General features: G+C 39.2%; 1 protein-coding gene across 9 annotated transcripts in view; it reads right to left on the minus strand.

Moving 5' to 3' along the window:
• Positions 1–14,879: 14,879 nt before the first annotated feature.
• Positions 14,880–18,410, minus strand: part of CTNND1 (catenin delta 1) — a 53,507-nt gene continuing 49,976 nt past the window's right edge. For 6 of the 9 annotated variants that reach the window (XM_074231462.1, XM_074231464.1, XM_074231459.1 and 3 more), the window contains 3 exons: positions 17,711–17,811; positions 17,235–17,321; positions 14,880–16,961 (listed from right to left, as the gene is read on the minus strand). In XM_074231462.1, the coding sequence (XP_074087563.1) occupies positions 16,950–16,961; positions 17,235–17,321; positions 17,711–17,811 (200 nt within the window). In that variant the 3' untranslated portion in view covers positions 14,880–16,949. The remainder of the gene's footprint in view (positions 16,962–17,234; positions 17,322–17,710; positions 17,812–18,410) is intronic. The other 3 variants (XM_074231463.1, XM_074231467.1, XM_074231466.1) reach the window with 3 other exon arrangements.

Consider the following 18,410-nt stretch of genomic DNA (forward strand, 5'->3'; position numbering starts at 1 on the left):
ATTTTATGCATACTATGCTGACACTCCGTCACAATGCCCCTCAATATTCTCTAAGAGGTAAGTAAATCACCTTTGACATGGTTAGGGAGTGGCTGCAATTCCCTGAAGTTGGTGTGTACCAGGAGAAAAGGGAGTATCTGATAGTTATAATAAGAAGTGATGATAAGAGACATTTGACAGACAGCTGGTCTCAGAGAGTAAGGTTCAAATTTGACCTCTGACACATACTGGCTGAAACCTTGGGTAAGAAAGTCAGTTAACTTTTCAATGTCCTGGGTAGTTAATTCTTAACTTTTTTTTTTTTTTTGGTCCTTGCAAGGTAATGGGGTTAAGTGCCTTGTCCAAGGCCACACAGCTAGGTAATTGCTGTCTGAGGGTGGATTTGAACTCAGTTCCTCCGGCTTCAAAGCTGGTACTCTATCCATTTTTCTAATGGTTAATTCTTGAAGACTATAAATTGCAGAGAAGTCAAGAACTGGCATCAGTGAAAGAAGTCTCTCATCAGAGAGTCCCTTATATCAGTGAAGTCACAAGTCCAGCCTCTATCCCTAAGGTATACTCAAGATCAATAAATGCCCTTGAGTTTATTTCAGGCACAAGTCTCTTTCCATTCAGTTGACCCTTAGCCCTGAAGGTTTGGGAGCACTTAGGTAAATGGCTTCTGGTTGAAACAGAAGGGGAATAAAGGTAGAAGACCTAGCCAGGAGACCACACAAAATAAGTGAAATTGCCTCTCTTTAGAAGCCTCCTTTATTTCCAAACTAAGATGCCCTCTGAAGGGTTGGCAGGGAGTGAGATGATGCTGTTATAAAGATAAGATACAATGTACAAGAGCCTATATAGCTTGAGATGGAAACTCATATTCTCAGTTTGCTTACATGAGAAAGTGTAGACATCAAAATCACACTTAGAAGAAAACTCTGTATTGGCATCCACTTCTGAAGTGTGTGCCAAAGATTACATGTGTTTTCTCATTTAAGTCTTCTTACAAACCTATGAGGTAGGTGTTAATATTATTCCCATTTATAGATGAAAAAAATGGAGGATCAGAGAGATGAAGTGATTTATCCAAGATCATAGAGCTAAGGAATATCTGAAACTGAATTTGAATCCACATCTTATTCACCTCAAATCCACTTCTCTGGTCACTAAAACTTAGTGCTTCCCATTAGTTGACCCCACCAAAATATAAACATCTTTCTTAAAGGACAGTAAAAATAGGTCCATCAGAAATGGTGCAGAACAAAAGTAGAGGCAAGAAAAAATTTTACATATTAATATAATAATGAAAATAGAAAGGACTCCAGAATCCTCTATCTCAACTGAAAAAGAAAAAAATCACAGATTACTAGTTTAAAAATAGTACAATCAAGTTCATAAAAAAATGCAATTTCTAAGTTGGTCCCTGCCTTGCTAGTTCCTCCTTTGCCCTGAGTATCTGAAGTTTTGAAGACAAGTTTGAAGAGCACAGAGTGGCGGAAAGGAGGGTTGGCAAGGGAAATGAATGCATTTAATTTAACAGACATCACTATGAATACTGAATAAATTAAGAACCAACACAGAAGGAAGGCAGCTGGGTATGGCAGAAGCAACACTGAACTGGAAATCAAAATATGAGTTTGGACCCAGGCTCAGTCATATTCTAACTTGTATAACCTTGAGTGGGGAACCTTTCTGGGCCTCAGTTTTTTCATCTATAAAATGAAGGGAGGGGCAGCTAGGTGGCACAGCAGATAGAGCACCAGACTTGGAGTCAGGAGTACCTGGGTTCAAATCTGACCTAGACATTTAATAATTACCCAGATGTATGGCCTTGGGCAAGCCACTTAACCCCACTGCCTTGAAAAAAATCTAAAAAAAAAATGAAGGGAGTTCAAACTCTTAAGTCCCTTGAATCGATTTTTTTAAGTGCTTGCTACCTGCTAGGCATTGGTATAAAGAAACAAAAAAATTAAAAATTAAAATAACTTTACCCTCAAGGAGTTTGCATTTCAACTGGGTAGACAACATTTACATACACACACACACACACACACACACACACACACAGAGAATAATATAAAATCTTTCATTTCAAGATAGTTAAAAAGGGAGAATAGGGCAATGAGGCGGATTAGTGGAAAAAATTACCAAGCTTGGAGTCAGGTAGACTCATCGTTCTGCATTCAAATCTGGCCTCAGACATTTAATAGCTGTGTGAGCCTGAGCAAGTCATTTAACTGCTTGTCTCAGTTTCTTCACTTGTCAAATGAGTTGGAGAAGGAAACATCAAACCGCTCCAAAAATCTGGTCAAGAAAATCTCAAAAGAGATCACTGAAGATGGTTGAACAACAAAAACAACAAAAGGGAGGAAGGGCACAAGCAGCTCAGGAAAACAGGAAAGGTCTCATGTAGAGGATGATGCTTGAGCCACTTCCATGAAGTAGAGGTGAGGAAGCATATTCTAAGTATAGCAGACTGATGAAATGTTGTATGTGAGTATCAGAGGAAGGTTAGTTTGGTTGAACCATAAAGTGAAGGTTGGCAAATAATAAATAATGTCTTAAAAAGTAGGTTGGAGTAAAAAAAAAAGTCAAACAGAGGAGTAAGTTCCTCTTTGAAGCAATAGGTAACCCTAAAGTTTATCCAGTAAGTGAAGTCAAACCTACACTCAAGCAAAATCATTTTGGCAGCTGTATGAAAGAAGATAGATAGGTGATTGAGAAAATAAAGTTTCTGAGGCCTCAAGGGCTCAAGGGAACAATTGATTCGTTAAAAAAACAAACTGTCACAGGATGATTGCCTGAGCCTCAGAGGATGCCTATCCACCATCTTTGACTCCTTGAAGAGTCTGTTATTTAAATTTGCTTAATTAAAATTGTTAGGGTTTTGAAAGATTTTTTCAGGAATTAATGCTTCATCTTCAGAACAAAGAATTGTTGCTCTAAGAACACTGAAGGCAACATAGTAAAAAAAGAAGAGGTCAACAAAGCATCAGATGAGAAAAAGACAGAAGCTGGCAATAAAGGAACAACATGGAAATTTCCAGTTCAACCATGCAACTTCCACTTATGAAATACCTGGCTGTCTTTATCACCCTACCCACCCTGAGCAGGTGCCCTGGCCACTTTTTTTAACTGAGGAGAGCCAACAGGAGCTTCTGCTCCACCTGAATATCTCTCAACATCTTTCCAACCTACTTAAATGAAATGTAGCTGGTAGAATAGTTCAATTGTGCCTGTAGGACAGGGGTTATTTCTTTTTTTATCTTGATATCCCCAGGCCTAATCCAGGTTTGGCACATATTAGGCCTTTAATAAATGCTGGTTGATTGATTGGAGGTCAGATTCAATGGGCCAAGATGGTGCTTCCTGATCAATGAACTGTCATAGTAGCTTTTTTTGCCAAGGAAGCATAAATTATAGAAGTAAAAGTTGCCTATAGCATCATAGAGTGAGATGCATACATAGAGAATTGGACAGCAGAAAAATATAAGCAGGAAAATTATACAGTAATTAGGAAGAGAGGATTGGGTTGGAGATTGCAGACTGAGACTCAGGAAAGACTTTATAAAGAGAAGATCTAAAGTAGAATGGGGGAAACCAAAAAGACATAAAGAAATATAGATAAAGTGCTCTATGAGAGACGCTGAAGAAAGGCCACTTTTATTAGATTGTAGAGTACAGGAAAGGGAGTGTATAAGGAAGAAGGAAAGATACGTCAGGACAAGGTCATGAAGGCATTAAATACTAGAGGAGCTAATATTTAATCTTAGAGCAATAAGGAGTCACTAGAGATTATAATGAGTAGGCAATTGGTTTGGTCAGATCTTTGCTTAAGGAAAAGAACCACAAGAAAAATTTAGGAGGACAATCAGTCAATCAACAAACATTTATCAAGTGTCTATCATGCGCTCTGGGGAAGCAAAGAAAGGCAGGGGATATGAGGAGGGGGAGAACTCCAGGGCATTAGTGACAGAGAAGAAAACCGGAGGCTCTTGGAGTTCCTTTTTCTTCTATATGTTTAAATCACCTTTCAGTCTCCTCTGCCAGCTCCTCATCCATATCCACTAACCATGGGTGTTCCCCAAGGCTCTGCCTTGGACTTCCCTCTTTCTTTCCCTCAGCTGCCATAGTTTAATTATGTCTCTACACAGGTGACTCACAGATCTATATATCCAACCCATCTCTCCCCAGAGCTTCAGTCTTTATCATCATCCACCTTTTATTTTAAACAAGATGTCCCCTGGGCATGTCAAACTCAATATTTTCCTCAGCATTTTTATACATTTATTGATTTGTTGTCATTTAGTATCTGTGTCTAATTCAATATTTTAAAAAAAATTCCTCAGTCTTTTCCCTCCAAACTAAATAATCTTCCCAAATCCCCCACTTCTTTTGAGGTACCATCAACTGTCCCAAGGTTCATAATCTAGTTATCTCTGAGTCCTTTGACTTTTGAAGGGACTAATGCTGACTAAAACTTCCTTTTCCCCTTTTTGACTTGCATTTACCATCCATCTCTTTTTTTTATTATAGAATATCCCACTGCTAGATAAAATGAAATTATCATGCTAATTCTGCTTTGTGTTTGATATTAGTTATATTGGTAGAGATTGGAGGGTTGGGCAAAATGGAGAAAGGAAAAGACATGTCAAGGATCTAGTATGAGGCAACGTAGAGCAATAAATAATTTCTTTACTCAAATGCTCCAAGCTTGGGCTCATACTGCAACAATTTTCATTTACCAGCCTGAGATGATAAACAAAAGAAGTAATACAAAAGAGTGATGAATAACCTGAAACAAAGAAAGGATGGGTACTATGATAGTTCTGCTAATAAGGTGATATCATCTTGACCCATTGAATATGATCTCCAATCAGTCAAGAGATATTAGTGAGCCAGAAACCTGAAGGGAGAGGAAAGAGAGAGTTGTGATGCTCTCTCCTGGATTCTCTACCTCTTTCCCCTTATTTCTTACTACAGGTAAAGCTCTCTTACTGCATGTATTTATACTGTATATGTTTATATATGTGTTTGTGTGTGTGTGTGTGTGTGTGTATTTTCTTCCTTGATAGAATTAAGCTTAAGAACAGGATCTGTTCCATATTTGTCTTTGCATATCCAGTGCCTCCTGACTCAATTAAATCTTTTTGATTGATTGAAGGACTCAGGGATGATTGTCCAAAAGAAGATTGGTTTTGGGGTGGGAGGCAAGAAAAGGGGAGAGTAGAGAGCATCAGCCATGGATCTTCAAGTGTCTGACAGGCACTTGGGAAAGATGGACTATCATATTCTGCCCAGTCTCAGAGCACAGACCTGGAAGCAATGGGGAAGAGTTACAAAGAGGCATATTTAGGGTTTGCTTATGGAAAACTTTCTAACACAATTATCCAAAAATTAATTACCTAATGATCTACCCAAAGTTAGATGGATGACATTCTGGATAGGACTTGGTGGTCTTTGATGTTCCTCCCAATTCAGGTTCTATGTTTAGATTAACTCCAAAGAGGAGAGAAGAAATGGAAATCAGCATAAATTTTATGAAGGAGGTGACACTGAAGAGACAGATTCACAAACACACACAGGGAGATGAATGGGCCATGTGCATATTTGGGGCATTTTTCAGTCACAAAGGCAGGAGAGAACAAGGCATGTACCGCATAAGAGGACAAGTATTCTAAGGGTCTAAAGTTTACATGTGAAATGCATTATTGAAATAGACTGGGGGCGGCTAGGTGACATAGTGGATAAAGCACCAGCCTTGGAGTCAGGAGTACCTGGGTTCAAATCTGGTCTTAGACACTTAATAATGACCTAGCTGTGTGGCCTTGGGCAAGCCACTTAACCCCATTTGCCTTGCAAAAAAAAAAAAAAGAAAAGAAATAGATTGACAAGGTCAGCAAGAACCAGTCCAGAGAGGATTAACAATCCCACCTGTCTAACTCCAACACTGGAAATTTCAGGCTTTTAAATTTAAATTTAAATTTAAAAATTTAAATAATCAAAGGGAGGCTAGAAAGAAAATAAATGTTTCTTTATCTTAGTTAATACATTTCAAAGAAGTGGGACAGAAGGGAAGGAAAAAGGAGAAGTCAACACAAATTATAAATATGTCTCTGACAGGCCATAGAGCCATAGACTCTGATTTGGACAGGGTCTCAAAGGTCATCAGATTCAAGCTATGTGTACAAGCTATACATAGAGGAATCTTTTCTACAACATCCCAGATAATCATTGACCCTTTGACTAAAGACCCCAAGTGAGGGAAAACCAATTGCCTCTCCTAGTAGCTTGTTCCATTTTTAAATAGCTCTGATTCTGTGAAATTTCCCCACTATATCAAGCTTAAATTTACCTAAACTCCCACCCCTTTAAAAATAAACTTTACAAAAAACAATATGAAAAATAAATGAGGATTTCACCTTTGTCTACTAGTAACATAATAAATGCAAAAGACTGTAGGTGCAATGAGGTGGTTGAACTAAATTATCTCTAAGATCCTTCCAGATCTGCCATTCTGTTTCTAGTTTAAGATCACAGACAGGCAATTGTCTTGCATTGGATGCTCTTGGTCACAGGTTGAATACAGAAGATGAGACTGTGGATGACTCCTCCTAGGGGGAAAAGACAATTGGATAATAATTATAATAATAACAATAAAATATATTACTATTATAATATATAATAACTATAATAATTATGCTGGCAGTTTAGCAAAAATATGACCTGAAAGTCTTTGAGTGGGACTGATTCCAAGAAGTAAAAGAAATTCCACTGTGGATGGGACTTGCCAAACCTACATAATCTGACTTCCAAACTTATCACATATTATACTTCTTCACAAACTCTAATTCTGGTCAAATTACTTTGTTTCTATTCCTTGTATGTGACATTCCATCCCATCCTTGTGCCTTTGCATAATCTATTCCCCATACCTGGAATGAATTCTCTTCCCTTTATCTGGCAGAATCCCTGTTGTCAAACCATTTTTCAGTCTTTTCCATCTCTTCATGATCCCAGTTAGGGTTTTCCTGGCAAAAATATTGGAATGGCTTGCAATTTTCTTCTCTAACTCATCCTACAGAGGAAGAAACTGAGGCAAACAGGGTTAACTGACTTGCCAAACCAGATTTGAAGGCTCTATTTACTTTACCATCTAGCTGCCCTAGTGGAAACCCTAGCTTCCTTCAAATCATACTTCATATATCAGAAGAAGGCCACACACAAAAATTACTCAAAAATTTAGTCATTTAAATTTACATATATATATATATATATATATATATATATATATATATGTATATATGGAAAGAGATATTTGGGGGTGGCTAGGTGGCGTAGTGGAGTCAGGAGTACCTGGGTTCAAATCCGGTCTCAGACACTTAATAATTACCTAGCTGTGTGGCCTTGGGCAAGCCACTTAACCCCATTTGCCTTGCAAAAAAAAACTTTAAAAAAGGGAGATATTTGCTATGTGTATGTATGTATGTGCATGTATGTATGCAGATTGCAAATTTACTTTGGCACATCCTCTCTCGATAATGGCACCCTAGTTTTGCTCTCATACAGAATAACTTCAGCACTTGGGGATCCTGCCTTCAAATCAAGGAGTCAGGCACTCCTTGAACTCTGAGATTCATTTACATTCTTACCCTAAAGTAGAATTCTGAAAACAATCTTTAAAATAAAACTTGCTTGGGTCAAGTCTAGGATCAACCCAAAAGGAGCACACTTTGTTCTTCTTTTTCCTCACAAAAGGAATACTTAAAACACAAGACTCAAACCTACACATTCATCTATAATTACCATATTTCCCCACATATAAGATGAATCCTTTTTTGAAAAATTTGGAGTCTAAAAACTGGGAGCATCTTATCCAGTGGTTATAGACTTTTTTATTTGCATTTCCCACTTTTCCCATACTTCTTGTCTTTGCATTCATTGTTTTGAATTTGTTCCTGGTATATTAGGTTACATTTTGCCATGTTCTTCCCAGAAATGGCTCAGAAAAGATTTTTGTACAATGCAGAATTCAAGTTCAAAGTGATCCAGTTTGCCAAAGTGAATGGAAATCCTGCTTCTGTAACTTTGGTCCTCCCCCAACAGAGAAAACAATTCGAGACTGGCTACAGAAGTAGAAATCCTACTGAAAACACCATGGCAGAAGAAGGTCATGAGAAGCAAGACAGCCAAATGGCCTGAGTTAGAGAGGGAACTGAAGAGATGGATTGAAGAGCAAAGGGCCATTGGAATTCCTGTGTCCACAAAAATGGTTCAGCAGGAAGCCAGAAGAATTGCTGATGAAAAAGAAGTGACTGGTTACAGAATGGACTAAGCCTGCATCCATACCCCAGACTTGGCCAGGGAGTGTTTGTGATCAACCACAGACTGGAGCACAAGCAGGAGAGCTGGCAGAGCCTCTCCTAAGACAGTGATTCTTCATCCAACACAGAGGAGGACAAGCTCATGGATGGGAGTTTTGACAGTGGTGAGATGTATGAATTTTATGATGTATAAAACTTGAGTTCAATAACTTTATGTAATACATTTTATTCAAATTCTGGACCCCACATAAAGGTGTGTTTTATACATGGGAGTATCTTATATATAGGGAAACATGGTATGCTGATGAGGGACAGTAGTACAAAGAGCAGAGATGAGATGAGGGAAATGCAAATAAGGCTTGGTAGCACAAAGATAATCCCTTCAGGCTAAGGCACTTATACATTCTCGTATTCATAAGGGCTATTCTTTTGCCTAGAAGGGGCAAACTTTACTAAAAGTTCACTGACCTCAACTCATAGCCTGGGGATAAGGATTTTCTGGGATTCTTTGCCAGGAAGGGGCATGGCATTTTACGAAAGTTCACATTGACTTCTCTTATAACTTGTACAATTGGTGATGGTGGGAGTAACACAAGGATGAAGCTTGGCAGGAAAAAATTATAGAGGCAACAAACTCGAGGATAATGGAGACAAACTAATTCAACAAGAATTAAAGTAGGGAGAGGGTAACTAAAAGAGTGATTAGGACTGGGTGATGGTTCGAGGGAAAACTGAGGGCTTGAGGTATTGGAGATTCTCATGCATGATAAAAGGTAAAAAGTCATTAGATGAGAATTTCAGGGTTCTTGATCATGGAGGTGATGCATTTGTGGGTGAAGGCATGATTAAGGGTATGACCTTCTTTGTGTGTGGCTGCAGTACTGTAGAGGAAATAGAATGAGGAACTGGGAGTTTGAGGTATAAACAATCTATATTGTCAAGATCCCCTTAATAAGGTCAGGAATTGGGGAGATGAGAGATTATAAACCAGGAACTGAACTTGTTGAGGAAAGAATGGGATGTTGATTGTATGGACCTCAAAGGAGAAAGTTTACTGAGAGATGGTGGTAGGGAGAGAAGTGACCCTGAGGAACCAAGAACATTCTAATTACCCCTCCTCATTACTGACCTGAGGTCAACGTGTGAAAGTGCAACCAGTGCTAAAAAAGATGGCCAGGAAGGCTGCTATTAGGGTGAACAAGGTCAAAATTAGAACCAGAAGATGAAAGCAAAAAAAATGCATCAAAAGCAAATTTGTTGCCTATTGAGCAGGCATGCATCGCAGAGGATAGAAAGTAGAAGGTGGATATCATTTATTTAGGATTTTCAGGTAGGTAGGTTAAGGGAAAATGGGAATGAGGAATTAAGAGGCAGATAGGCAATGGAATTTGGAGGTGGATCTACAGGGGATCAGGAATACTGGACTATGTAGGTAGGGCATTAGAAATACCCCAGTAGAAGTTTAAAAATCATTAAGTGAAATGTGCCTTTCTTATTCCTTTTGGAGCCTTTAGATCAAGCAAGAGATGGGAGGCATTTGGTCAGATAGCAGATCTCTGTACTCTTCTCATCTTCTCTCTGAAGACCCCTCCTTACACTTTCCATTCCTACCTGCAGTTGGAGGGGGGGGGTGCTCTGAAAGAAAGCTAACTACCCCTATTCTTCCTGCAGGAGACTTTCTCAGTCAGTGAAGGAAGGCCCAAGGTGAGATGAAGGCCCCTTTTCCTAAATGAGCCTGTCAGATCTGCTCTTACCTGTCAACTCCTTGATTGTTCTAGTTCCTGGAGTGTCTGATTTCTGTGGCTTCTCATCCATCACTTAAATCAGGGTCATTTCAATTTATTGAGAAATGCACCATGCACATTTTCTACTAGTGATGACAAATGGCACACCCCAGCGGTCCCAAGCAATTTTTTTGGTGAAGAGTTCCCTGGCAACAAACCCCAAAGTCCTGAAGAGACGCCAAGGCAGTGACCATCTTTACAATCACCATTTTGCTTTTGAAGGGTAGAGTTCACTTCAGATCTCATAGAAGTATCTCTTTTAAAAAGTGCCACTTTACAAAGGCTCCCTTTCTCTGCCCCTTTCAGCAAATAAAAATGATCATGATTTTTTTTAAAAGTCAAATTACATTTATATTATGCTTTTAGGGTCTACAGAGGGTTTTATGTGTTATCTCGCCTGATACATAGCACAACTCTACATTAGAGGTATTCTTATCTCATCCCCATCTTACAGATGAGGAAAGACTGGCAGACTTTTCACCTGCTCAGGGTCAAAACAGCCAGGAAATGTCTAATGCATGATTTGAATCAGTATCATTCTAAATTCTATGCTGTTTTGCTGTCTGTATTATATAATTTCGGCATGGGCAAAGGAATTCATGAAGGAATGTTTGAGGATATTCAAAAAAACAATACAGAAGCATAGAAATATGGAGACTGAGGATTTATCGAGTTAAGAAAATCCTAAATCCCTGCTTTTTACTATCACCCACAAGTGGTGCTTTGCGAGTTTGAATTGCCTCCATTCATTCCACAAGAATTTATTGTAGCTACATTTTATATAGTAGACAGTGCTGAGCTCAAGGACAAGGGAGTTTATTCTTTTTTTATAACATGAATATCTCTGGTCAGAATATTTTCAAGTGCATAAAATCAAATCATAGGATTACAAAGAATATTAATTGTATTGTGTGTGTGTGTGTGTGTGTGTGTGTGTGTGTGTGTGTGTTAAGAACTGGTTTATGGATACAAAGACAAAAAAATAAACTTACACTCTCAAGGATTGCTGTTATTTGTAGTGGGATGGGGCTCAGGAGTAAACATGTACATTATTTATAATCTTATATTTAATCTCTAAATAATTTATAGTTAAGTGGACTGTCATTCTGGTCTCTATCCATCATAGAACAGCCCTCAACTCCTATCAGATCTTGTTTTCCATCTATTGTTATTACTTGTCTGAAGACAAGTAGATGATTTATGAGGATCTCAGAAAAGATTAAAAAACATTAAATAGGGGTGCCTAGGTGGCACAGTGGATAGAGCACCGGGTCTGGAGTCAGGAGGACCTGAGTTCAAATCTGCCCTCAGACACAATAATTACCTGTGTGGCCTTGGGCAAGTTACTTAACCCCATGGCCTTGCAAAAGAAAAAAAACACATTTAAATAAAAAGGATTAAGTGCAATAAAAACTCCCTAAGAAAAAATGAGGAAGCATTTAAAGGATTAAAACCAACAGGGTTTATCTAGAAAACTTGGTCACTGTTTTCCTATTGTGTACCATTGTTCTGAGTCATTTTCTCCCATTTTGGAGTTATCTGGCAATTTTGACCACAAGGGAGAGATTGGGATTAGATAAAGGGTTTGGTCTCCATCTGCATAAAACAATCCTTTTCTTACTGCCTATAGCTTATTTCCAATTCAAAGATCAAATGTGTCCAAAACTGATCGACCTCTATTTACCCACAAAAAAATCTGCCCTCCCACCCAGTTATTTCAACTGAACACCACCACCTTCTCATTCACCCAGATATAAACTTTGGAGGATAAATCCCTTCTTCCTCAATCCTCACACCCAACCTGACTCAGAGATCTTTTAAGCAGCAGGTGGACAGCACCATGTACAGGTTGGACTAGATAACTTCTAAAAATGATGCTAACCGTGACCCATTGGTGTCCCTAAAAATATGGGATTCAGAAGAGTAAAAAGAAGCTTAACAAAACTACCTTTACATTAATTGGGGAAAAAAAATAAAATACTATTAAATTTTTTAAAGGGGGGGCAATGAGTAAGAGAAGGAATAGATGTCCAGCTTAAGCCTAGACATTTTTATTCTGTATTGACTCATTTACAAGGTCAATCAATCAACTTATAGCTGGGTTAGTTCTATACCAATTGATTAGGTTACAATTCTTTTTCTTAGCCACATGATGCAAAGACTCTTCAGTCTGTAAAGGAAGTAACGAGAGCTCTTGCTACAGGAGGTTGGTGTTTTTTTTTGTTGTTGTTAATCTGTAAGGTTGGAATTTTCTGCAAACGTCCTACAATTACCAGATGCCTTACTCTCAGAGGATCTTTTACATTCTGTGGAATGTAAATGCCAATGGCAAGCAGTTTTTCATCAAATGTTACCACAGGACACTAGACACAGGTTTGCAGAGTGCAATCTTGGAAGGTGAAGCTAGCTGTATTAGGCAGCTAGGTGGCACATTGGCCTCAAACTGAATTCCAAATACAGACCCTGGCCAAGTCACTTAACCACTAAAACATTAATTTAGTTTCCTTATTTGTAAAAGAGATGGTTAACACTTACCTGTTGGGATTGTTGTGAGGATTAAATGACCTAACAAAAGGATTTTGCAAAGCTAAGTTGACATAAATACTGTCCATTATTTTATGAGGAAGCCACAGTGGACCCTTGGGTCTAAACTTAGAAATCCTTTAGTTCATAGCTAAGTAGTATAAAGGATAGAATGTCTGAAAGCCTAAACTTCTTGAGTTCAAAGAAGACCTCACACTTCCCAGCTATGTGACTCTGGGCCAAGTCACTTAAAACATTCTCTGCCTGTTTCCTCATCTATAAAATGAGTCAGAGGAGGAAATGGCAAACTGGTCCAGTATCTTTGCCAAGAAAACCCCAAAAGGGATGAGGGCAGCTAGGTGACGCAGTGGATAGAGCACTCGCCCTGGAGTCAAGAATATCTGAGTTCAAATCCAGCCTCGGACACTTAATAATTACCTAAACTGTGTGGCCTTGGGCAAGTCACTTAACACCATTGCCTTGCAAAAAAAAAACCTAAAAAAAAAGAAAGAAAATCCCAAAAGGGATCATAAAGAATTAAACCGCAAATGAAAATGACTACAAAGGGATAAAAATAGAAACTTCATAATAAAAATCCAGGTGACAGAATGAGATCAATTTGGGGGTGTCACACTCTATTGTTTTAACTCCTCTTCCATAAGTAGACTTTAAGTCTTTGTCAAGGTAAAGAGCCATATTCACTGGATATGCAATTGTACATAAAATGCCATCTCTGTGCATGCTACACCACCTGATTGCATTTACAACATGGGCAACAGCTTGCAGAAGTACATAAAGGCAGGACATGGACTACCAAGTCTGAACAGATCCTAGAAATACAATTTAGCTGGGGGCAGAGGAAAGTTGGGGATCCTACCCCCAACCTTCCATCATGATGGAAGAGGGCACCACAAAGTTTCAATCAGAACCATTTATAGTATTTCTTGACCATTGCACATATATAAAACTTTCTTTTTTTTATTTTTGCAAGGCAGTGGGGTTAAGTGACTTGCCCAAGGTCACACAGCTAGGTAATAATTGTCTCAGTGGATTTGAACCTGAGTCCTTCCTGACTCCAGGGCCACTCTATCCACTGCACCACCTAAGCTGCCCCTACTCTTTCTTATTAAGTACTATCTTTAAAAAAAAAAGTAATGATTGGTAAAGTAAAAATTTTTCCCAGAAGCTCTAGGATTGCTTTTTGGGAAAACATGTTACAATATAACTGTACATTTAAGAGTATTTTTGCCTCTAGAGTTAAAGAAGTTCAGATCTCAATGTTTATCACTGTTGTGACCTTGGGTCACTTAACCTAAGATGAGGTTGACTAGTAGTAGCCTCACTCTTCCAACTCTATAGCTTTGATGACAATAAATGCATAAAGCACATTTTAGTACATTCATAATTTCATACTGATTCAGAGTCTTCTCTGAAGATGCAAGAGTAAATTCAATTCAAACAAGCATTTCCCAAGCTTCTCAGTGTGACAGATTTACACAAGGACAGTCAACTCATTTACTTCCTTCCAGTTGCTGGAACTATCATACAAGTTTCTATACTTTATTCAGAAGTTGGCTAAGATGTACCACATGATGGAAGTACTGGCTAGATTTGGACTCTTAGTTTCTGTCCTAAAATTTTCCTAATAAAAACTTCATAATTTATCTAACATCATCACATCACCTTTGAAAATGACTTTTACAGTCCCAGGCAAAGCTAGGTTTTCTCACATTCTGATCCATCAATAGTTTTGCAAGTCAGCCAAAGGAAGGATGCTTCAGTTTCTTTGGAAACTTTACACTTCTCTGAGAACTCAGTCTATCTTTCTGCATTTCAGCCCTAACTTTAGTGGTCTTTTGTCTCTTTTAAAAATTTTCACTACCTAAAACTAGAGAAAATGATCTGATGGCTCCCATTCTCCTTTTTTCCATTGACAAAATAAGTGAAACAGCTTCCTTATGGAAGAAAAATGTCCTATTGCTTCAACATGGTCTAAGATATCAGTAATCCACACTGAATTGATGCTGCTCCCTTAAATTGGTCCACTGATGCCGTACCACTTTATTCGAACCTATTTGAACTCTGCATTATTTAGGTCAGACTGGCAAGAAGAATTCAATCTAGAAAAGGGACATTATAAAGGCCTAAGAGCAAAGTTTTGTCGGTTAATTCTGTGAGAACCTAGAACCGCAGTGGGAATGAACCCTGGGGCACAAGGACTCAAGTGGACACAGGGCTCAAATCAATGACTCAGAATTCTTTCACATACACACTTTAAAAATTTTATTTATATAAAAAACTCATTTGTTTTTAAAAGCGTTAACAAGAAAGAGAAAAGGGCACGGAGCAGAAGACACGTCCCATGGTAGTGTTCGGTGGGGAGGTGGGATTTTTGGTTCTTCTGAAATTGAGTGTTTAGTGTTTTATAGTTACACAAAAAAATTTAAAAAGGTCCCCAAAGCCCATATCTGTACTGCTACCCACAACCCCACCGAGAAAACAAAAGAGCACCAGAGGAAAAGAGACAAAGGTGGAGGAGGGAGAGGGGGACCAAAAGGAGACCCAGTGCAGGGCAGGACCCTCCCCTCTGTGCAGTGTGCGCTCCTGGAGTCACAGAGAGAGCAAATGGCTCCCCTCTACCAGCAAGGGGTGGGAAGGAAATGGCGAGCACCCAAGCTTCAGGGCAAGGGACCTGGGCACTTCTACCCCTGCCCAACAATCAACATTTAGGGAGGTCTTCCAGTTGCATTGAATGTGGCTTTGAATTTTAGTGAGGGAGGAATAAGGTTAAAAAAACAAAAAACAAAAAACTTAACCACATAGCAGCTGACTCTTACTACCATGCTCAAATACACTAAGCTAGAGGGGTGGAAGAGAGCCCAGACTTCCCAGAAACCCTTCAGAGATGATACTGAAATTTGGGGATCATGTCTCACAACTTTTCCCCTGTTCCACCCTCCCCAACATTTTAAGATTTATCCAAGAAGGATTATTGCTGGAAATCCCAACTTTCACTGTTGGGTTGTAAGTATGTTAAGGCTGAAATAAAAGGTCATCCTCCCCCAGACCAAAAGGTTAATTTGAGTTTCTCTAGGCCCTAAGATCCAATCACTTGATCTCCCCTTAGAATCAGTGGGGGAAGCAACAAAATCTAATTTGCAAAATCATTGGATGAGGCTGCTTCGGCAAAGAAAGGCACATGGGGGAGAGGGGAAGGGGGACCACCCCAGGCTGAAGGCACATGGGAGAGGCAGGGCCAGGGCAGCCCCCCTGCACAGAATGAGGAAGGGCAGGAGCTATGTACATAAAAGTCCTTCTCTTGGCCAACCAAACCCCAGGGTAAAGCAAAGATAAAGTGTTAAAAAATAAAAAGAAAGAAAGAAAAGAAAAAAGAAAAGTTTTAAAGCTTCCCACCTCAACTTCAGACCAACCACCTTATGTACATTCCTCCCTGCTTGACAGATGCAGGAGCTGATTGTTTTTTTAATAACCTTATTCCCCCTTCCACTCCTCCAAACTCACTCCCCCAAGAACATTCCCATAACAACATAGCCTGATTCTCCTTCCTAAGACTTCTGAAGCAGATTTGGCCATTGATGAGGATGGCCAATTTGGCCATAGGATGAGGAATGAAGGGTAGAGACAGACTCAACAAGGAGTGGCAGTCACTTATAGTGAGTTAGAGTCAAAGTCCTTAGATGATCCCTATCGGGAGATGCAAGAAGATAAGGTCTACTGTGAAGGATCCCTTGGTGAGATGCCTCTTTCCCCAAATGGAATGTGCCAATGTTACCAACAATCTTTGCTTCAAAATCAAAATATTCATTAGGAATAGGAAGAGAGAAGAAACAAGAATTCAATCCTTGCTCAGAAAAAAAAAATTTCCTTGCCCACCAAAAAATGAGTCAGTCAAAACACAAGAGCTTTGATAGACACCACATACACTGAAACCAACTTCTAATTCTTCCCATGGCTTTAGATGAAGAATCTCAAACTTTCTCCCAACCTCCATATAGGATTAGAAGCTCCCAGGGAGCTGGCAAAAGAAATAATCTGCAGCAGTTTTTCAAGGCAGGAGAAATTGAGGCATCCTATGCAAGTGATTGAGTCAGACTCCTTAGGAGAAACTAGGGTCAGGAAGGGAAGGGCAGGCATCATTGGAAGAGGTTGGGGTTGAGAAAAGGAAGGCAGCCCGAATAGGGCAAAAAGGGCAGGAGGCAGCCTGGCAGTTGGCACAACAGTCCAGCGAGGGAGGGGGTAGAATCATCAGTCCATTTCACCACCAAAAATAAAAGTACATATATTATAAACCCGGATGAAGCTTGAAACAGTGGTGCTAAATCTTCTGCTGTAGAAAAAAAAAAAGAGAAGTTAAAAAAGTTGGTAGTGAATACAGTCAAGAAGGTAGGTAAATCTGCAAGGAGAAAAAGAAGCAGCACAAATGGGAGAGTCACATCACCAGCTGAATGTCCCAGCTTCCCAGAGGCATGATCATCGCAAAATTCCAAAGCCCAATATGGTCAGAAACATTCTTTGGTCAAATCTGATCATTCTGATTGACCCACAGCTGGCACACAAAGGTCTGATTTGAGAAGGACCTCGATGTGGCTGGAGGACATACCATGGAGGTATAAGACAATCGGTCCCCCTCATCATCCAATACCAAAACATCCAACTCTTCCTCCAGTGATTCCTGCCCTTCCTCCTGCTGTGAACACATGCAATTTGTTAGTATGTTAGTGGGTGCCAAACCCTAAGTAGGATTCAGAACTTCTGAAATGAGCAGTAACTAAACAGCAAGACAGGGATGAACTTTCAGGTAGAGTAAAAGCATATGGTTTAAGGAGATCAACAGAGGAGGGGGGTGTTAGTCATATCAAAAAGGTGCTTGCAGTCATCTTTTCCGCATTTCCATTATCTCACAGGGGATCCAAGAAACCTTGGGGTGGGGGGGTGGGGGGGAGATCTCTTTTCTTGAAGAGGTAACTAAATCAGAGTAGTGAGTGTGCTTTAAAAACAAACAAAAACCTCTCCATAGAGGAATAAAAAAAAAAAACAGACAACCTAGAGGAGCTATAGGACTGAAGAAATAGTTACCATTAATGGTGTTCCTTTCAATGGTTCCATTTCCCCCAGGTCCCCAGATCGGTCCAGTGTCCTATTGTGGTCTCCTCTCTCATTCAATGTGGCGTAATTATCTGACAGAAAAATCACACACAGATGTAATATACCCTGCTAGTCCCTAATCAAATCCTCATAAGTCCTTTTTGTGTCCTATATGAAATATAGACTGTCTTTACCCACATTTAGCACAAAACATATGTGAGAAAATAAGATCACTTTTGCTTAACACAGTATCTATTTATATACTGTCTTGTACTGTTTTCTAAATTATTTATCATATTTATCATAGACTATAAATGTGATAGTAGTTAGCAGTGAGCTGCAAGTCACAGATTTCATGGAAAAGGAACATGAAGAGGACCCTCTGAATATTATTTGGCTAGGCAACAAGAGGGTATAGCATTAACAGGGGTAATGAGAAAAAGCACAATTTGATGTATACAAGAATAAAAAAAAATCAGTCTACAACTTAACTAGAGCAGAGGAAATGAATAAAAAGAAAAATAGCCAGGGAGAATGAAATCAGCCATTGCCTTAAAAACAGAGCAAATGAGATTAAATTGTATACTGCTTAATTAGGAAGTAAAAGTTGCTGACAGTCAAAACAACTAGGAGAAAAGGGGAAATTAAAAAAAAAAAAAGAGTATAGATCTAGACTGCCACCCCAAATCCT

The sequence above is a fragment of the Macrotis lagotis genome, chromosome 3 (genome assembly GCF_037893015.1).
Source record: "Macrotis lagotis isolate mMagLag1 chromosome 3, bilby.v1.9.chrom.fasta, whole genome shotgun sequence".
NCBI classification, from domain to species: Eukaryota; Metazoa; Chordata; class Mammalia; order Peramelemorphia; family Peramelidae; genus Macrotis; species Macrotis lagotis.